Here is a 19,201-nt window from a genome sequence, read left to right on the forward strand (position 1 = left end):
GGTTTTCACTGGGAAGAGGCTTGTCAGCTTTCCATTGTGGATGATCTGGGTGGATGAGTCCTCATAGAGCTGCTGGATGATGCTGATGAGCTTCGGAGGAATTCCGTAGTGCTGCATCAGCTTCCAAATCATTTCCCTGTCGACGCTGTCGAAGGCTTTTTCAAAGTCAACGAAGGTCGTATACAGAGGAGACTGCCATTCGATGGACTGCTCGATGATGATGCGCAGAGTGGCGATGTGGTCTGTACACAATCTATCTTGTCTAAATCCTGCCTGCTCTGATCTCAGTCTTTTGTCTAGCGCCTCTTTCAGTCTCTCCAAGATGATTCTAGTCAGCACCTTGCTGGGGATGGACAGCAGCATGATTCCTTGCCAGTTGCCGCACTGGGATAGATCTCCTTTCTTGGGCAGCTTCACTAGGTACCCAAGCTTCCAGTTGGTGGCACTTGCTCCTGTTCCCAAATCTTCTGCAGGAGAGGATGTAGTGTCTCTGCTGCTGCTGCCGCGTCTGTCTTGAGAACTTCCGGCGGGATGCCATCAGGACCTGCTGCCTTGCCGTTCTTCAAGGACTTGATGGCTTCAATGATCTGTGCCTTGGTTGGTGGGTTGGTGTTGACACGTAGGGGCTCCTCTGCTGGAGGTATATCAGGAGGAGCTGGTGGTGGTGGTCGGTTCAGAATCTCCTCAAAGTGCTCTACCCACTGTGCTCTCTGTTCTACATCGCTTGTGATGGTTGTTCCCTGTTTGTCCTTGACTGGCTTACTTAGGTTGAAGCTCTTCCTTGACAAGGCATGTGTGCTTTCATAGAGTCTCTTCATGTTATTCTGACTAGCTGCAGCTTCTGCCTCCTCTGTCAAACCTTGTATGTATTGTCTCTTGTCATGTCTTGCACTTCTTTTCACTTCTCGGTTTGTTTCCCAGTACTCTGCTCTTAAGTCTCCCTTCACTTGTTGGTCCTGACATCTATTAATCTTCTGCTTCAGTTTTCTTCTCCTCTCTATCTTCTCCCATGTTTCTTTCGACATCCACTCCTTCTGCTCCCTCTGCCTCTTCCCCAGTACTTTGGTACAAGCAGTCTTCCAGGTCTTCTGTAATTCAGCTCAGTGGTTCTCTATTGTCTCTTCTACCAGATCTGTCAGCATCTCAAAACTGTTTCTGACTTCACAGTTGAACTCTTCTTTTTTCTTGCCATCTTTCAAAAACTGAATGTTAAATTTATGGTGTGGTCTGCCTGAAGAGTCACAGGAGGATCTCAGCTTGGTCTTCAGTGTTGCCACAAGCTCTGCTCTGACATACAGCAGACTTTGTCTCCACTTGCGGTCAGTGGTGAAGTGGTCGATCTGGTTGTCCGTCTTCCCATTTGGTGATGTCCAAGTGGTCTTGTGGATCTTCCTGTGAGGATAGATGGTGCCACTTATGATTAGGTCATTGAAAGAACAGCAGTCTATAAAAAACTCTCCGTTCTCGTTGCAGGTGCCTATGCCATGTCTGCCCGTGATGAGTTCTCTGTGTGTGTTGTTGTCTCCCACCTTAGCATTCAAGTCGCCCATCACGATCTTCAGGTCTCTTCTTGGAGTCCGGTCAAAAGGGACTGCAAGGAACTGTAAAAGTCTTCTTTTTCTTCTTCATCTGCCGCATTGGTTGGTGCATAGCATTGGATGATGGTTATCTTCCTGCCCTTGGAGTTAAATCTTGCTGACATAAGTCTTGCTGAGAAGGGTTCCCATGCCATCAATGCCCTTGTAGCCTCTGACGCAAGTAGTAGCGCGACTCTTTGGGTGTGGTCATGGTCCGCGTCTTCATGTCCGGAGTAAATGATGGTTTCACCTGAAGACAGTCTGGTCTGGCCACTTCCATTCCATCGAGTCTCATATAGCCGAGAACCGTGATGTTGTATCTTCTCATCTCGCTGGCCACTTGTGAAGACTTGCCACTCTCATACAGGGTTCTGGTGTTCCAGGTCCCTATCCTGGTCTTGGCCTTGGTCGTAAGAAGACTTGTCGCCGAGCTGGCTTCCCGAAGGCTTTCACCAGTCCGCGTCATGGGCCCTGCTGAAGACGAGTCTTCCCGTCCAGGCAGCTGCTGGGATGAAGTTGTTGTTGCAGTTTCTGTTTTTTATGGGATGGAGTTGCTAGCCCCGTGCCCAACCATCCTCCTTTCTCATCCTGGACTTTGGACCAGGCAATAGCAGAGTTATCTGGATGGTAATGGTGCCCAAAGTTAATCCATATTCCATTGTTTTCCAGTACCAGTAAATACAAGATATATTTGCATCTTGGAAATTCTAAAGTGATGATCAAAAATGCGTCTTTATGATCTGTGTATGCATATTTTATATTGAAAAAGCTCTTACTTATCTTTCTCTAAAAAAAAGTGATTGTCACAGGACTTGTTGATATGCATATTCAAAATCGTTTCAATATATCTACTCAACCCTCTGTAAAATAAAGAAGTTCAAAAATCACACAGCTAAGTTAGGAATCTTGTAAACTTTTAGACAACTGCTCTTATTTTACAGAATTATACCATTTCACACACTATGATACTCTTGGAATATGTCCATAATACTTTGGTTTTGTTCTTTGTAATCTGGCTTATGTCAGTTAGTGAGCAACAGAAAACTGATTTTAGCCAGGTAAAATTTCAGTTAGTATAAATACTAGAAAATTAGTGATACCCAGGACCACTCTCAAACTCCCTGAGGATGGTTACGTTCTGAACAATTCCTATTTATTGTCCACATTTATTTTATGTAATAATCAATTGCAGCGAGTTCATTCTTGTGTACTTGAGTAAGAAAGCACATTATGTTAGTATGATAATAATAAGTTGGCAAATAATGATTTATAGCTTAATAAAGGGATTTATTTTGGAGGGAACATACTACACATACAAGAGAGCTGACAAAGGCAATTGTACTGTAGTTGCAGATAAAACACATTACAAAACAGGGGTCTACACCTTACCCAATGACAGATGTTATACCTTATTAACATTAAACAAACATTGAAAAACTGGTTAAAAGTTGCCCTGTTTTCACTACTAACAAAAACTTCTATTATTCTACATACGCTATCATTCCCAACATTTTTATTCCCTTGCTTAAAATCTATGAAGATAACTTTCCCTTCAGACCTTTAGTATTCTCCATAGACTCATTAATACAAAACTGTGCTAAATTCTTAGTCAACAGATGAAACCTCATACTTTAAATAACCACTATTCTCAAAGATTGCAAGATTTTATAAATATAATCAAAAACTTTCAATTAAACCAAGAAGATATTTCAGTGTCTTCGGACATAAAATTTCTCTTTACCTCTATACCTGTCGAACAGACCTTACACCGTTTAAGCGAAAAAGTATAACAAGACAGTCCTGTAATAGACCACTTTCTCAACCTCACAGAATACTATGAAAACAACACTTATTTTACCTATGAAGGTTAGTTTTATAAACAGAATATTGGACTAGCAATGAGATCCCCCATTTCTCCTCTACTCAGTGACCTATACATGTCTGTTCTAGAAGAACTGTTTGGTAATAAATTCACACACATAAAAAACCTGAAATCTAGTTAAGATATTTTGATGGTATTTTTAGTATATGGTGACATGAGAAAGATAATCTATCTAATTTCAATACGTTCTTAAACCACTTAAGACTTAATGCCATAATTTTCATACATGAAGTAGAATCTAACAGCTGTCTTCTATTTTTAGATGTTAATGCGAAAAGAGAAAACAATAAAGTGACCTCATGCTGTTACCCTACCACCACACACCTAAGATCTAATCACCACCTGTCACATAAAATATCCTCCTACTTCAGCTATGCAAACTGTGCTATACCACTTTGTACCCAGAAAGAAAATATTTAAATTGACTGGAATTACTTAAAGAATGTAGCACTATCTAGAGGTTTCAACCCCAATATCATATATAGAGCTTTTATTAAACTTCAAAAATGTAAAAAGCTCTAGCCTTTCCCCTATCTAGAACATAAAGCATAACAAACTAGTTTCATTCCCTTTAGTGCCAAAATTTGCTAATGAGATTACCAGTCTATTTAATAACTTGAGCATTGATGTGAAAACTGTATATAAAAGATCACATAAGTTAACACCTTACTACCTAACTTGAAATAACCCCTACTAAAGGAACAAAAGCAAGGCACATACAGTATCTCATGCAAATGTGAGAAGAAATATATAGGACAAATGCTCTTGAAAATATGGCACAAAGGTCACCAAGGTCACATGCGCAGATGTGAGTTTCAACATGTCATCAATTACACAAAATGCTTTAGGATAAAATTTTTCTTTTACACCAAACCAAAACTGAAAAAGAAAAGAAAATGTTTAGAAACTGTTGAATCATCAAAGTAAGAGATGTTTCACTAAACTGTGATAATGGCCCTAGCAACATCAGCTGTATTTGGCTAAGTTTATTCACTGCTTGTATATTTCACCTTGACCTTTGTCTATAATCCTATCACCTTGTGACATCATTTCTGTTACATTAAATCCTTGTGTCTTTTGTCTCTGTCCTTATATATAAACCGTGTATTGCTTAGCTGGAGATCATACCTAAAGAGGGCAGACCATTGTTCTGTTAAAACATACTATGTTCCCCTAAAATATATCACTGTTATGCTTATAAATCATTGTTTGCCAGCTTATTATCATCGCACATCTGTCTGATCATAAGAAACATATGTAGGATGTACAGACTTTTCAGTGTGTTTGTTTTGCATTTGAAACATTGTTAGTCCCAGTAAATGATAGACTTTTATAATAACTAAAAGTTGACAAAAAATTGATGAAATAGTGTAAGTAATGTTTTTTAATTGTATAAGCTTAAGCAACACCAAATATTTTATTTTATTTGATTTTTAAAATGTTGGCATAAAAATCAGTTAAATCAAATAATTATCATCAATTTAAAGTCTTATTAACATTTGCCTTAGGATTGTGATGAAACAAAAACGACGTTATGAGGTTGGGCTAGAAAAGTTGGCTCATGCTGCTAGCCAGGTATCTCTAATGCAGACTGAACTTACTGAACTCCAACCACAACTGGTAATTGCTAGTCAACAAGTTGATGAGATCATGATTGTGGTAGAAAAAGAATCAGCAGAAGTTGCTGAAGTGGAGCGGGTGGTGAAAGCTGATGAGGCTATTGCAAATGAGCAGGCTGAAGCTGCTCAGGCCATTAAAAATGAATGTGATACTGATTTAGCAGAAGCAGTGCCAATATTAGAAGCTGCTTTGGCAGCACTCAACACATTAACCCCAGCTGTAAGTCTATCTAGAAAAATATTCCTATTCAGTTACTTTGTTATAACACATTCATACTTAACTCTAATATATTATTATATAAAGACTTAATATCATCTAACCATTTGTCAATATTGTTATTGGTATTAAGAATACAATAAATTCTGTATTTTGATAATTTTATATATGTATTTCATCTAAACTCATGGTTTTAAACACTTTTTACTTTTAATTATTATTAATTAGATAGTGATGTTGATATATCGTGCATTTTATTTTTAACACATTGTTACATGTTATTAAACTTAATATATGTTAATGGATCATTTTGTTAATTTCACAAACACTATCATTTTCTGTAATTTTTATGTTTTTACATGTATTTGATCATATCAATACCGGCTTAAGAATTTATGTTGAATACTATCTTTTATCTTAGACTTTATATTCCTTTTAAATTTTTAATTTAATTTTAGGATATTACTATTGTAAAAACTATGAAGAGTCCTCCTGCAGGGGTTAAGCTTGTTATGGAAGCAATTTGTATCCTGAAAGGTATCAAGCCAGACCGTATTCCTGACCCTTCTGGAAGTGGTATGTACTGACAGCAATATATATATTTTTTCTAAGGGATATCTAGTATGACTGCTTTTTTTTTTTAAGTCTTGTAGATATTTTTTATATTTGTAGAATTTTATATCCAGAAATGTATATATGCAGCTATACTAAGAACCTTTTGTAAGTAGTATGTGTTTGTAGCCTAAAGGTTAATCCAGACCATCAGGAATAGTATTAAACCAACATTATCTTGGACTCTTCTAGAAATAGTAGTTTATTTACAGAATTTCTGTCCTGAAAAGAACCAATTTAGAACTTTTTTGAAAAGTATAAGTTTGGCAAACATTTATGGTGTGAAAGATATCAAGCCAACTGATATTCGTGACTTTTGAAAGTGGAAGTATTGCCAAGAGTTACATTCTTAAGGGATATCAATTAAGAATTCTTCTCAAACTGTTCTGAAAATTATTAGTACCTAAAGTAATTTTTGTACTAAAACATCAATGTAAACCTATCTGAAAGTTGTAATTATTTGTAGTATTTGAGATTTTTGAAAATACATTGTAAATCGGTATAACAGTTAGATATTTGAGACCTGGGGCCTAATAGCTTTGATAATAAAGCACTGTTATGTAGTACTATTGTGAGTGAGGATCCTAAATTTGAGCCCCAATATAGACAGACTTCTAAATATCCTGATAATCCTACCTATGAGGGTTATCTAAACTGAACAGAGATAAGTAAAACCAACTATGTAAATGTTCGTGTAGATACAACAAATTTTTCTATTAATTCTGTATATTTTCATTTAAACATTGCACTAATTTTTCACTCATGCCTACTTGGGTAAGTAGACAAATAAGTGTATCCACAGAAACTACTAAATGACCTAAAACAGGGAAAGGGTTAGTGGTCAGGATGAGAGTTAGCTGCTTGGTACTTGAGTCAGGGTAGTTCAGAGAGAACCAAGAAACTACTAAATGACCTAAAACAGGGAAAGGTTTAGTGGTCAGGATGAGAGTTAGCTGCTTGGTACTTGAGTCAGGGTAGTTCAGAGAGAACCAAGAATGCTGGGTTCAGCCCTTAACCATAGCAGATTTTGTCATTTCCTGGTTTTTCAAAATCATGTGAATTATTTACTTTTCATACATCTCATATTATCACTGTGTACATATAACTTCTTATGAAAATCAGAGTGATGATTGGTTATATCAAATAGGCACTATGAAGGGATGGCTCAGATTGTTCATGAAAATGGTATTTTAAATATCTCCTCAATAAATCATCAGAACTTTACAATACTATACAGCAGTGTTCCCTCTAGGCTGTGCAGCTGCACAACAACAAATCAATTGCCAAGCACTTCATTATTCCAGCCACATACATCCTCAGTAATGGTGAGTAATCTCAACACGTTGATGGCCTTAATGACCCTGGCAGTCGATAGGCCTAAAGCCCAAATAACTAACTGGTAGCATTGCCTTGATACTGGTGCACATGAAAAAATTTATTCTGCACATGGATTGAAAAAATTAGAAGGAACATTGCTGTACAGTGTTACCTTTTATAACAATATCTATGTAATGACTGGGTCACAAGTTCTGGAAATGTCGTAAATATCATAGCAAAAAGTTTGAATTTCTTCTTCTTCTTTATTTATTACATGATAACCCAAAAACCAAAACAATGGTGTTAACCAATTTCACTGAGGTGACATAGTTTCAAACAGAATTTCCACTTTTATAAGTATTATTAACTAATAGTAATTAAAAGAAAATTCATAATTCTATTGTAAACGATGTTATCATTACTCCATTCAAGTTAGCTTTGTTACAGAAATTAGGTCTTCCTTTAAAAAACCTACATCCAGGATGAAACAGGAATTTCTATCCAATAATAGATAAACAATAAATATTACAGTTGGAACCTCACTGTATTTAGAACTTAGTTATAAGTACAACATTCTTATGTCTGTTGAAACACTGCATTAAAAAAACAAGCAAACAACTAAAAAAAACTTTTCAAAAAAGGAAGTAAATGTAGGGATGGCTAATATCAGTCCTTCAAAAACAATGCAGAGTTTTTTTTTTTACTTGTATCCTGATTATCTGATGCTTCATTACAACTTAGCAACCTAATCACCCATAAATTTGCAAAATGTATATTGACTACCAACTTCAACTTAACACCATGTAATTTATCATGCTTAATTGAACTAAGATTCTCAGAAGAGGTTAAAAGCAGGCTATCAGTACTTTTCCATGAGATAATTATATATGTTTATTTAAATTTGTCGCAATGCTAAATTCCGGGGTTTGATTTCCTATGGTAGACACAGCAGATATCCCACTGTGGGTTTGTGTTAAAAAGAACAAAAAACTCAAGAAGCAACTTGATTCAATATTTTGATGTGACACTGCTTAATTTTACTTTATTTTATTTATTTCTTATGGCATATAGAATATACCATAAATAATGTAAAATGATGTTTAAAACATCTTGGAAACTAAACATTTTATGTTTTATTTTTAAGATTAATTATTGTGTCTTAAATTTATTTACCATCTAATCTTGTCAGACTTTTGCTTTCATAGGCAAAATGGTAGAAGATTTCTGGGGACCTTCTAAGCGTCTTCTTGGAGATATGAAGTTTTTAGAAAGCTTAACAAACTATGACAAGGTAGGCAAACAAACAATAGATCTATAATAATTTGCATAACTTATGTTTTTTAGGTCACAGCTTTTGATATTTTAGAGTAACAAACGTTTTTAAATATAATTTTACAATTGTGATATAACAAGTTTTAGTAGTGTTTTATAAGCAGTTAGAATTTAGGGAATTCCTTTAGGTTTCTTTTTGTGATCCATACAAAAAGTTCAGTTTGTTTTGTAAAACTTATGGGCAGCTGTTTTGTTTCATTTGTTAGTCCAGATTGCTTTTGTATTAGTTGTTTGATTTAGTGTATGAGTAATTATTTTTATATCTTTTGTGTTATTAACTTACAAAACAATGTTTACAGTTCTTATGTTATTAGTGTAAAGAAAGCATTTTGGTTTATCATTTGTATTGTTTGGGTAACAGAGGGGGTAGGCTGTATAAGACATATTATTTTGTCTGCAAAAAGTAGTAGCTTTTGTATTGGTAGTAAAAATTATGTTTTATTTTATAGGACAACATCCCTGTTAAGTCAGTTAAAACTATTAGAGATAAATACACTTCAAATGCTGACTTTGATCCAGAGAAAATAAAAGCAGCTTCCACTGCTGCAGAGGGATTGTGTAGATGGGTGATAGCTATGGAAGCCTATGACAGGTTAGTGAATACTAGGAAAAGCAGAAATAACAAGTTAGTTAACAGAACTAAAAGAAGCTTTCAATTCTAAATACGAATTGTGAAGATGAGTGATAGCTTATAACAGGTGTTTAAAAATAAATGTATACAATTTCTTTTGCTCTAAACAAATGTTGTGCTGGATTTGTACGATCGTTACTGTTTGGGTAATTGTACCTTCGGCTAATTTTGTTGGTGTGTTGGTTCATTATTTTTACTTCTTTACCCTGTTTATGTTATTTAGTTTGTATATTCCTTTTTTTTACAACTATTCACATCTAATTTTGGAGTAGATTTGAGTTAAAATTTGTTATTGTTAACTGGGTACCTGTTTATTCTCATGTTCTTCAGGGTAGGTTTTACTTCTGTTGCCTTATAGGTTTTTTTGGGTGGACTTTTATGTTTAATATTTAAGGGTCTTTTTATCTTCTGAGTTCCTTTAGTAGTTTTATACTTTGGATGTTGCTTACTGTTTTATATTTTAGATTGAATTTCATAGTTTTGCAAGTTTATTATTTTTACATACTTTGTAAGCTCTACAAATTTCTAAGTTTTGTTAGTTTGTTAGTGTTGAGTACTTTCTCTATATTTATAGTTAAGTGTCTTTTTGACTACACATCCTGACAGTTCCATGGGTTCTACAGGTTCCTTCTGCAGATTTTTGCCTTCAGTTCCACTCCCTCTCTATCACTTCCCAGATCTCCTTCCTTCTTCCTTGGGATCATACCTCATCCAGTCTGTTTGAGACCTGCTATACAAAAGAGTTTTCAAATGGGTGTGCCCACTCAACCAGGATTTTACTCTCATCAATTTGTTGTCTACAAAAACATGGGAGATTGGAGACCCATCATAGATGTGTCCTGGCTGTATACCTATCTTGAGACACCTCATTTCCCCATGGAGTCCTGCCTCTCACTTCAGTGGAATTTTTCCCCCAGAACTTTGGATGACCAAGTTCAACGTGACAGATGCCTATCTTCATATTCCAATTGCGCCAGTGTCACATTATTTTTTTCATTTCATCTAAGAGGGTTCTCTTTTCCAGTTCTGGATGCTGCTATTTGGTCTTTCTTCAGCTCCATATGTGTTTTTTTTAATGGTATGCTCTTTTGCATATCACTTTCACTCACTGGGTCTTCGGACTCACCATTACATGGATTACTGGCTACTGCTCGCCTTTTCCCATGCCCAGTCAGTCATTCGAGAAGCTGCTCAGGTGGGGTTTTTAATCAAATTGGAGAAGCCCTTTATTACCCCCACACAGGATTTTATTCATTTGGGGGTTCTCTTCAATTCCCATCTCAGTCAGGCCCAGCCTTCTCCACTTCGTATTCAGGATATGGAGCAGGCAGTCACGAAAGCCCTACCTTCTCCTTCTCTCCCTGAACAAGAGGTTCTATTTCTATCTCTTTTGGGAATGTGGGCTTCCTTGGTAGCTCATTCCCTTGGGTTGTGGCACATGCATTCCCTTCATTGGATGCTTCTTGACCAATGGAATTTCTCCAATAATCCATTGGATCATCCCATCATCCTCCAACTTGGGATCAGGGCCAACCTTGCTTGGTGGTTCGACAGGGACTTGACCACAGTGGTGATTCTCATTCCTTTGCCTCGTCCCAAGTCTCATCTGTTTACAGATGCTTCCTTGGTGGTTTGGGGGGCTTTCCTCGATTTGTGTTGGTGTTCAGTCGAGGAGGTTACTCTCCATATCGACATCCTGGAATCTTTGGCAGTTCATCAGGTTCTGTATCATTTTCTTCCACTCCTACAAGTGTGGGTGGTTGTGGTTCATTCTGATAATTCCACTGTTATCAGCTATATCACCAAGCAAGGGGGAACCAAGTCCAGATCTCTGTGTTTTCAGACTCTGTACTAGGCCAACAACCATGACATGGCGATTCTGGCATGTCATATTCTCAGAATTATGAATCTTGTGGCCGTTTGCTTATCCCATCCCAATCCCATGAAGTGGACCCTTCGTCCTCAGGTATTTCTGTGGGTGTGTTCTCAACTGGGAACACCACATATATATGCATTTCCCACTCACTGGAATGCCAAACTTCCTTCCTTTTTATCTCCAGTTCCTCACCCCTCAGCTCTGGTGGTCGATGCTTTCTGTCAAGAATGGAAGGGCCTTCACCTATATGCCCATTACCAGTTACACAATAAACATTCAATTTTTGTCCATGTTCTCCTGTTTCACGTCATAATTATACAGCCTTTCTCCACAGAACAGTGCTGTACATCTCCATCTTGTGCCTGCCTATTACATTGTGCCCTATATGTATTACTTTGTTCGTTACTGGGCGAAGAGCATACCTATTCCAGAAATAGTGCTATACTCCACAGTTATACTTTCTTTTGAATACTTGATTGAATACTGTCATGCCTTCATCAGCCTCTCCACCTTTGCAATGTGGGATTCTATCTTTGGGTGAGAAGAGGTAGTATCATTTTTGAAGTTAACATTTTCTTACACTGAAAATGTATTTCCGATAGGAACTTACCTCCTTTCACCCACTTCCCACCGTTCCTTCCTAATAATATGTCAGTGTTTCTGGTTTGTACTAGCCAATTCTCGCCTTGTTGGAGGGAGTTTGTTTACCTGCTGCCACCCTCCGTAAGTTACTTGAGGCTCCTTTTCTTTGTCCCTTGAACTTTGCAAACATTCCAGAGGCATTGGAATCATGGATTCATGTCCCCTGTTTCCATTCTTCCTTTTTGTCGTTGGCCTCTCGACTTTCTTTGGCTCCTACTGGAAGTCATGGTGCTAGTGCTAATCATATGTCTCAATCCTTGGCTTCGTCTCCTCGATCTGTTCGTACCCAAAATAGATTCCATCCTTATCTCAGAGGCTCCTCTGCTCAGGAAGACTGTCAACAGCGACATCAGTGACTACCCTATGACAGTGGGTTCCATGGGAGCATAGTTACAGCATTTACTTGACATCTGGATTTTCTTCACCACAGATCCATGGGTACTTCTGGTTCTTGTATTGCAGTTGGTCATTCATTTCACATCTTCACCTCTATTATCCTCCCAACCACCTCCAACTGATTGCAGAGTGTGGATCTTTGTTCCAGGTTTATGAGGGAGTTGTTGATCAAAGGGATGGTAGAGAAAGTAGATCCCGTTCTTCCGGAGTTTTATTCCCTTTTATTTGTCATGCCCAAGAATACAGGAAATTGGCATCCAATCATTGATTTTTCTCATCTTAACCAATTCTTAGATTTTCCCAGGTTCACAATGGAGTCCTTCCTCAGCCTATGATGGCATTTTTCATCAGGTTTGTGGATGACCAAAGTTGATGTTGCCAATGCCTATCTGCACATTCTCATAGCAAAGTCATTCCGCTGCTATATACATTTCATGCACAAGGGTCAGGTTCTACAGTCCAGAAATCTGCCCTATGTCCTAGCATCTGCACCACATGTTTTCTGCAGTGTCGTATAAGCTTTTTTTAGTCACCTTCATGCTTTGGTCCTCTGTACACACCATTATTTGGACGACTGGCACCATCTCGTCAGTTGGTGGAATTGCACAACCAGATTCTCCTTTCAGAAGCCACCAAGGCTAGATTTCTTATCAGAGCCAAGAAATCCATTCTCATACTGAATCAATACATTGTCCATTTGGGTGTCTTTTTCAACACATTTTTAAGTCAACCAACTCCCATCCAGCTATATGCTAAGGATTGGGCAGTCGGACTCTTACCCATGTCTCATTCCCCAACTGCACAGATGGTTATCTCTCTCTTTTTGGGATATGGCATCCCTCAAATCTCTAATTCTTTTGGGATGAGCACATATGTGATCCCTTCCATTGATGCTGCATGACCAATGGATCATGAACTGTGATCCGCTGGATCATCCAGTCTCCTTATTCAGGAGCAACATTTTAGATCTTGAGTAGTGTTTGAATTGGAACAACACATCATCAGTGTTCCTATACCACCCCCTCATTGTTCATTGGGCAATAGCTCAAGGTCTAGTTCTATTTAAGAGAAAAATTTTCATGTTTCATTGCAACAATTCCATGGTGGTATCTTATAGTTCCAATAAAGGGAGCATGCATTCTAGCTTGTCATGTTCTGTGGGTGATTAATTTAATAGCAGATCATCTGTCTTGGCATGACTGAATGGATGCTACATCGCAATATTTTCTGATGAATTTGCATTCAGTTCAGGACTCTGATGATTGATTCATTTGCCACTCAATGGAACTCTGAACTACAGGCGTTTTGGTCCCTAGTACCTCATCCTCGGGCTTTTGCAATAGATGAATTCAGTCAAGACTGGACAGGATTGCACCTCCATGCCTACCCTCCCCCTCCGATTCATTTGTTACCCAGAGTTTTGGCTATGGTTTGATCCACTCCTTGTTGAGTGCTGTTGGTAGCCATGGATTTGTTGGTCCAACAATGATTTCCTCTTCTTCAGTATCTTCAAGAGTGTCCACCTCTGCCACTTCCTCTTTGGTCATTTCTGTTGAGGCAACCTTAATCCAACATTCTACACCTAGACATTCCAAAGCTCAAATTTCATGCATGGAAGTTATGCAGTACTTTGCACAGTATTGAGGTTTCACTTCTAAAGTGGCCTTGTATTGGTCTCAATCTCTGTGTAGACCCACAATGGTCATTTATCAACAGAAATAGCACACTTATCACCAATGGTGTCTCACGAGGAAATTAAACCCACTTCACCCAAATGTGCCAATCATATCTCGTTTTTTGACCTGGTTCTTTGACAAAGGTCTAGTTCCATCTACTATAGCCTTATGTAAAGCAGCTTTATCAACTACTTTTTGGTATTCTAAACGTCGAAAATTATTTGTGTCCCCATTGCTATCTGGCTTTCTCAAATCCTTTTGTGTCTTTTCTCCCAAAAGGCCTTTTCAATTGCCTAACTGAAATATTAAGGTGGTATAACATGCTTTGTCTCCACGTCTGTTCGAGTCTTGAGCCTCATGTACTATATATCACCTTTCCCTTAAAGTGTATTTTTTGTTGCTGCTGACCTGTGGACATGTGCACAGGACTCTTTATCACTCTACTTTCTACTTATGTCCTGCTATACCCAGATAGGTCCTTCCTTCATAAAACTCTGGCAGCTAGGGAAGGGAATAAATCTCTCTCACAAATTCATTTGTTGGCTATTTCTCACCTCTATGACTGCTCAGACCCTGATTGGTTGTTATGTCCCGTCAGAGCTCTGAGGTGTTATGTGGCTTGCATTAACTCCTTTTGAGGTGCTAGAAGTGGACTTTTTATTCATTGGGATCCTACAGTTTCCCACAATTTATTCCTGATTACCTTGAAGAGGTGGGTTAACAAATTGATCCATATTGCTTTTTTCTGGACTTTCATTACAGGCAAGGAAACTTCTGCAAGTCACATCTCATCAGATTCATCACCTTTCTTTGTCTTTAGCTGCTCGATTGAGTTGCCTCCTGGAGTACATCGTGTGGGCTGGTATGTGGACTTCTCCCAATACTTTTCTCTCACATTGTTCACATGGTCCAATAGTTCTTTTTCAGAGAGTTTTCACTTACCACCTTTGGCCATTTTGACCCCATATGCTAGATAATGGGGAGGGATGAGTATTCTTTTACTTCTCTTGTCTCTCTACTTTCCAGGATCTCTTACCTCTTTTTTCAATGAATCCACCCTATGGCGATTGTTGCCTAGACAGGTGTGCTTTGATCAATCCAATTCCACATTAGCAACCACTATTTCAATATACTTTATACAGGTTGCAATAGGCTCTGTAAAAATGAGGTGTTCCATAAGACCACCTAGGAGCTTACCAGGTGGTATTACTATACTATCCTGGACTGTTACTTATGGACTATCATGAGAAAAGCATAAATGGATCCTGCCCATCCCTGCCAATCATTGAATTGAATAAATTGGGGTGAGTTTGCTTTTAAAAATTTAGAGAACTTCATTCACCTATTGCACTGTTTACAGAGCACTGTTCCTCAGGGGTTTCCAATGTGTATTACCCCACAGATTCTACTAGTGGAGCTAGGGAGTCCTTACCACACCCAGTCCAGTCACTGGGGTGATGGACAGAGGCTTTTCCTCCATAGTGTTAGAGTGAATTCCTCCACTCTTGGAGAAGAGGACATAGTTGGGGGCTCTCCTCCCCTGATCCCAGGATGTTTTTCCCAGATGTTGATAGAAGTGGTACCAGCCTACGCAGGAGCCTACTCATAATACTGGTTAAGATTTGACGCTCTGCTATCTGGTTGGGGTGTGCATGTCCATTCTTTTGAAGTAAATTGCTCAGTACATTATTCATGAAAGGGGTCCACTATATCTTCATAATTATGAATGTGGAGTGGTCCCATCCTGGGTCCTTGGTTGAGCATCTCCTCCTCATAATCCTGGGAGCAAGTGAAATGCTCCTTGCACACTCAGTTGGAGAGTGAGGATGAATGTTCAGAATTCCAGACCAGATGAGTTATGTTGCTTTGGTGAGTAATGCATACATGATTCTGTCACTCTGAGTCTGGGGTGTTGCTTACTTTCTTGCCATGATTCCAACATCCATAATCTATGCAGATGCTTTCTGTATGGATAATCCCATCACCAGCCCTTCCTCCTTCTCAATGTGGGATTCCAGCTATAAGTGTCAGTGGAGGTAAGTATGTTTTGGATGATAACATTTTCCTAAATTGAAAATGTATTTCCAATAATACTTACCTTCGCTGACACTCTCCCGCCCATGCTTCTCACTAAGAGCTGGTGTTAGAGACTGGGATGGAGTCAGTCTCAAAAAAGCAATAACATTATCTGAATGAGGTGCTTATATACAGTAGCAGGATAAAGGGCACATTGACCTAGGGGGAGAGTATCATGAGTATCACTGCCAAGGGTAATTGGGTGAGGTATAAAAGACTGGAGCAAGTGAGAAAAAATTATACCAATGCTTAGAGATGAAACCCTGGAGACCGAGTAATAGATATAAGTGTCAGTGGAGGAATGTATTATTGGAAATACATTTTCAATTTAGGAAAATGTTAATTTCTGGTCTTAGTCTTTCTGTGTTCACCACCAAAAATGGCTTATCAGTATACTTAATAAGAGTCCCTCACTATGTAAACCTTTTGATCATATTATTCCTTACTGCAAGCAGCCAAAGGTCAAATCCATTAAAGACTAACTGAATATAAACTGACCCTTTCTCTATAGCTTTAACTTTTTACTACTGTGCACCCTTATAAATCCAGATCTCTCATTCGAACCCCTCAAGGCATCATTTACCCTAACTCTATTCATTTTTTGTCCTGCTTTCTAAATTACAGCACCTAATTTGCTACTTTTTTACTCTAATAGCTTCATCTTCTCCATAGCTATCTTTAAAATAAACAAGCTCTGCTAGTATAATTTACTGTATCTTTCTGAATCTTCTGAAAATTGCAGTCAAGCCCAAAATTCTCAAACATAACTCAGTCCAGGTACCTATTGCACTCCACTTATTTCTGAAAATAGTTTATATCATTTTGTTTTGAGAGACTGTAACGATAGGTTATATACATATGTAATTTTATCATATATTAATTCATACAAAAAAGAAACCTGTAGTTCTTTGGAATATAATTTTGATCAGAAAATGTTTCTGTTGATAATTTCCTCAATTATAAAACTGAAAGGAAAACTTTTCTTGTTAGAATGATGACTGTTAGTACTGTTTTTCTCATTATATTTATATAGAGTTGCCAAAGTTGTAGCTCCTAAAAAAGAAGCACTTGCCAAGGCTGAGTCAGAACTTGCAGTAGCCATGGAAGCTCTAGAAACAAAACGAGCTTCTTTAAGAGAAGTTCAAGCCAAACTAGCTAACTTACAAGAAACTTTAGAAGCCAACAAACGTAAAAAGATGGGTAGGTATTCTAAATCCATCCCCCCATCACTAGAGTGAAATTATTTTATTTGTTTAAAAAATCAGTCTTTAAAAAATATATATATTCTTGATATGTCAATATGTACAAAAGATAAAACGACTTGCAAAATTCCAATTGAAAATTAATATTCATGATAAACTACCAAAGAAATTGTGAGATAAGAGATAGACTGAAGCATTGGTGAGTTTACATTAAACCTTTCATGACTTAATAAGTAGGTTCCCTTTTTCTAAATATTGAGAAGTACATAACTTAGATCAAGATAGAAAATGAGGATATTCATTTACCTTGTAAAATTTTCTACCCTGTAAAGTTATTAACCACAACAACATGATATATTTTATTTGTAAGGCAATACACACCTTTTCATACAGAAAGCTATTTTCTCTATGCATCTGCCTTAGGGATTTTCATGCTACTAGCCTTTTGTCAACTACCACCTAAACTCACGAGGTTTCTCATGATTTGTGTTACTGCATAATGATGTTATTATGCAGCAAAAGCCCTCTACCAATAAGAGGGCAACACAGCCTCTTTTCACACTAATTTTCTCTATGTTGAAGGAACTTGATTTCTTTTTTTCGTCTTGAAATTATGAACACTTGTTCATGTAATGTCTTTTATTACATGTGTGAGTGACTAATTTCCTCACACAAGTTATGAAATTTTGATTGCTTATGGAGGCACATTTGCTAGGGAAGGGGTGGTGGCCATTGTGTATTAGATAGTGGGTTCTCTTATGCTGCCAGGTACTTCAGCATCAGCTTCTTTATCAGACATTCCTTCCATGCATTTGTGTGGTGAATGAAGAGGACGAATTTTATTGTTCCTTCTCCTGCTTCAGCCCTGGGAACTTCAACTTTCTCGTGTTTTTCTGCCTTGTTTTGCAGGTATGTGCATTATTTTTATTTCCCTGTTTTATTATTTTCCTGTTCCCTACTTCTTAATTCTAATCCTAAATAATTTTGTTTACCATTCCTGGACCACTTCCATTACCATGATATTATGCCTCTTCCTTTTCGTCAATCTGATTCTTATTTCCTTAAATTTTATCATTCTGCATATCCTTTCAAGATTTGTATGTTTGGGGCAGGCATTTTGTGTCAATTTTGCTATCTGATACCCTAATACTTCTATCCTTTCTTTATTCTTTTTACTACATTTCTTCTTTCCCTCTCCCTTCTTCACCTCACACCTGAGGCACTCCACTATGCCCCAGTGCAATTTACAGGTGATTCTTGTTCCCATCTCCACTTTCTACTTTTCCTGTTCACTTGTCTCCTTGTTCCTGAAGGTTGTAGGGTGGAGATATTCTCTTATCTCAAGTTGAATTCTTTCTTCTGTTCTTTGAGCCCTTCACCTAGCTCCTTTCTTTGCCCTGCAATTCGATAATATTCCTTATTTGTTTGAATCACAGGCTGAGGCTGACCATCGTATATCCTCACATTTTAATCATTTATACACTGACCCCAACCTGACCCTCCACCACTTTATCTCCTCTTCTTCCTTCGTTCCCTGTCATGAATTGAGTACCTGAGGTCACACATTCTTTCCACTGTTGATCTTCTTTACATTTCCCTACCCCATTCAACCTTCATCTTGTTTCCTTTTCTCATTCTACTCCAATTTATGCCCCACTTCTCTTCGAGACTATTTTTGTCACCACCTCCAGCAACTCCTCACTCCCTATCAATATCTTATTCACCATGGTGGTGTTTTCAGCTCATTCTCAGCTGAGATTAGCCTCCTTCCATCTGTCTGATATCAATGGACCTTGCTGTCACTGGGATTAGCACCTATCCTACTCGTTCTGCATCTGCAATTTCCAGATTGGTGTACATGACTTCAAGGGGACTTCTTATCCCTTTAGGTCATACTCATATACACCTTGGTTTCCCTTGCACAATCAAAGGGAAGCCTCATATGATTCTTTGATCTCAATGGTTCTCCTGTTTCTTCCTTCATTCTCATCTTTGTATGAGTGGTTGAACTCATTTCCTATCACCATCTGTATTCCATTACCTCCACCCAAACTGGATCTACACCTCTTCACACATGTTTCTCCCTCTGTTTGAAGTATCCCTGACTGTCTATTTTTCATTCAGCACTTGGTCTCAGGGCAAGCCC

General features: G+C 37.9%; 1 protein-coding gene across 1 annotated transcript in view; it reads left to right on the top strand.

The window, feature by feature from the left end:
• Positions 1–19,201, top strand: part of LOC106464421 (dynein heavy chain 7, axonemal-like) — a 187,785-nt gene that overhangs the window by 141,711 nt on the left and 26,873 nt on the right. The window contains exons 37-41 of the mRNA XM_022392135.1: positions 4,968–5,298; positions 5,754–5,871; positions 8,430–8,515; positions 9,006–9,148; positions 16,887–17,053. Of these exons, the coding sequence (XP_022247843.1) occupies positions 4,968–5,298; positions 5,754–5,871; positions 8,430–8,515; positions 9,006–9,148; positions 16,887–17,053 (845 nt within the window). The remainder of the gene's footprint in view (positions 1–4,967; positions 5,299–5,753; positions 5,872–8,429; positions 8,516–9,005; positions 9,149–16,886; positions 17,054–19,201) is intronic.

This window comes from Limulus polyphemus, unplaced genomic scaffold (assembly GCF_000517525.1).
Source record: "Limulus polyphemus unplaced genomic scaffold, Limulus_polyphemus-2.1.2 Scaffold1647, whole genome shotgun sequence".
Lineage (NCBI taxonomy): Eukaryota > Metazoa > Arthropoda > Merostomata > Xiphosura > Limulidae > Limulus > Limulus polyphemus.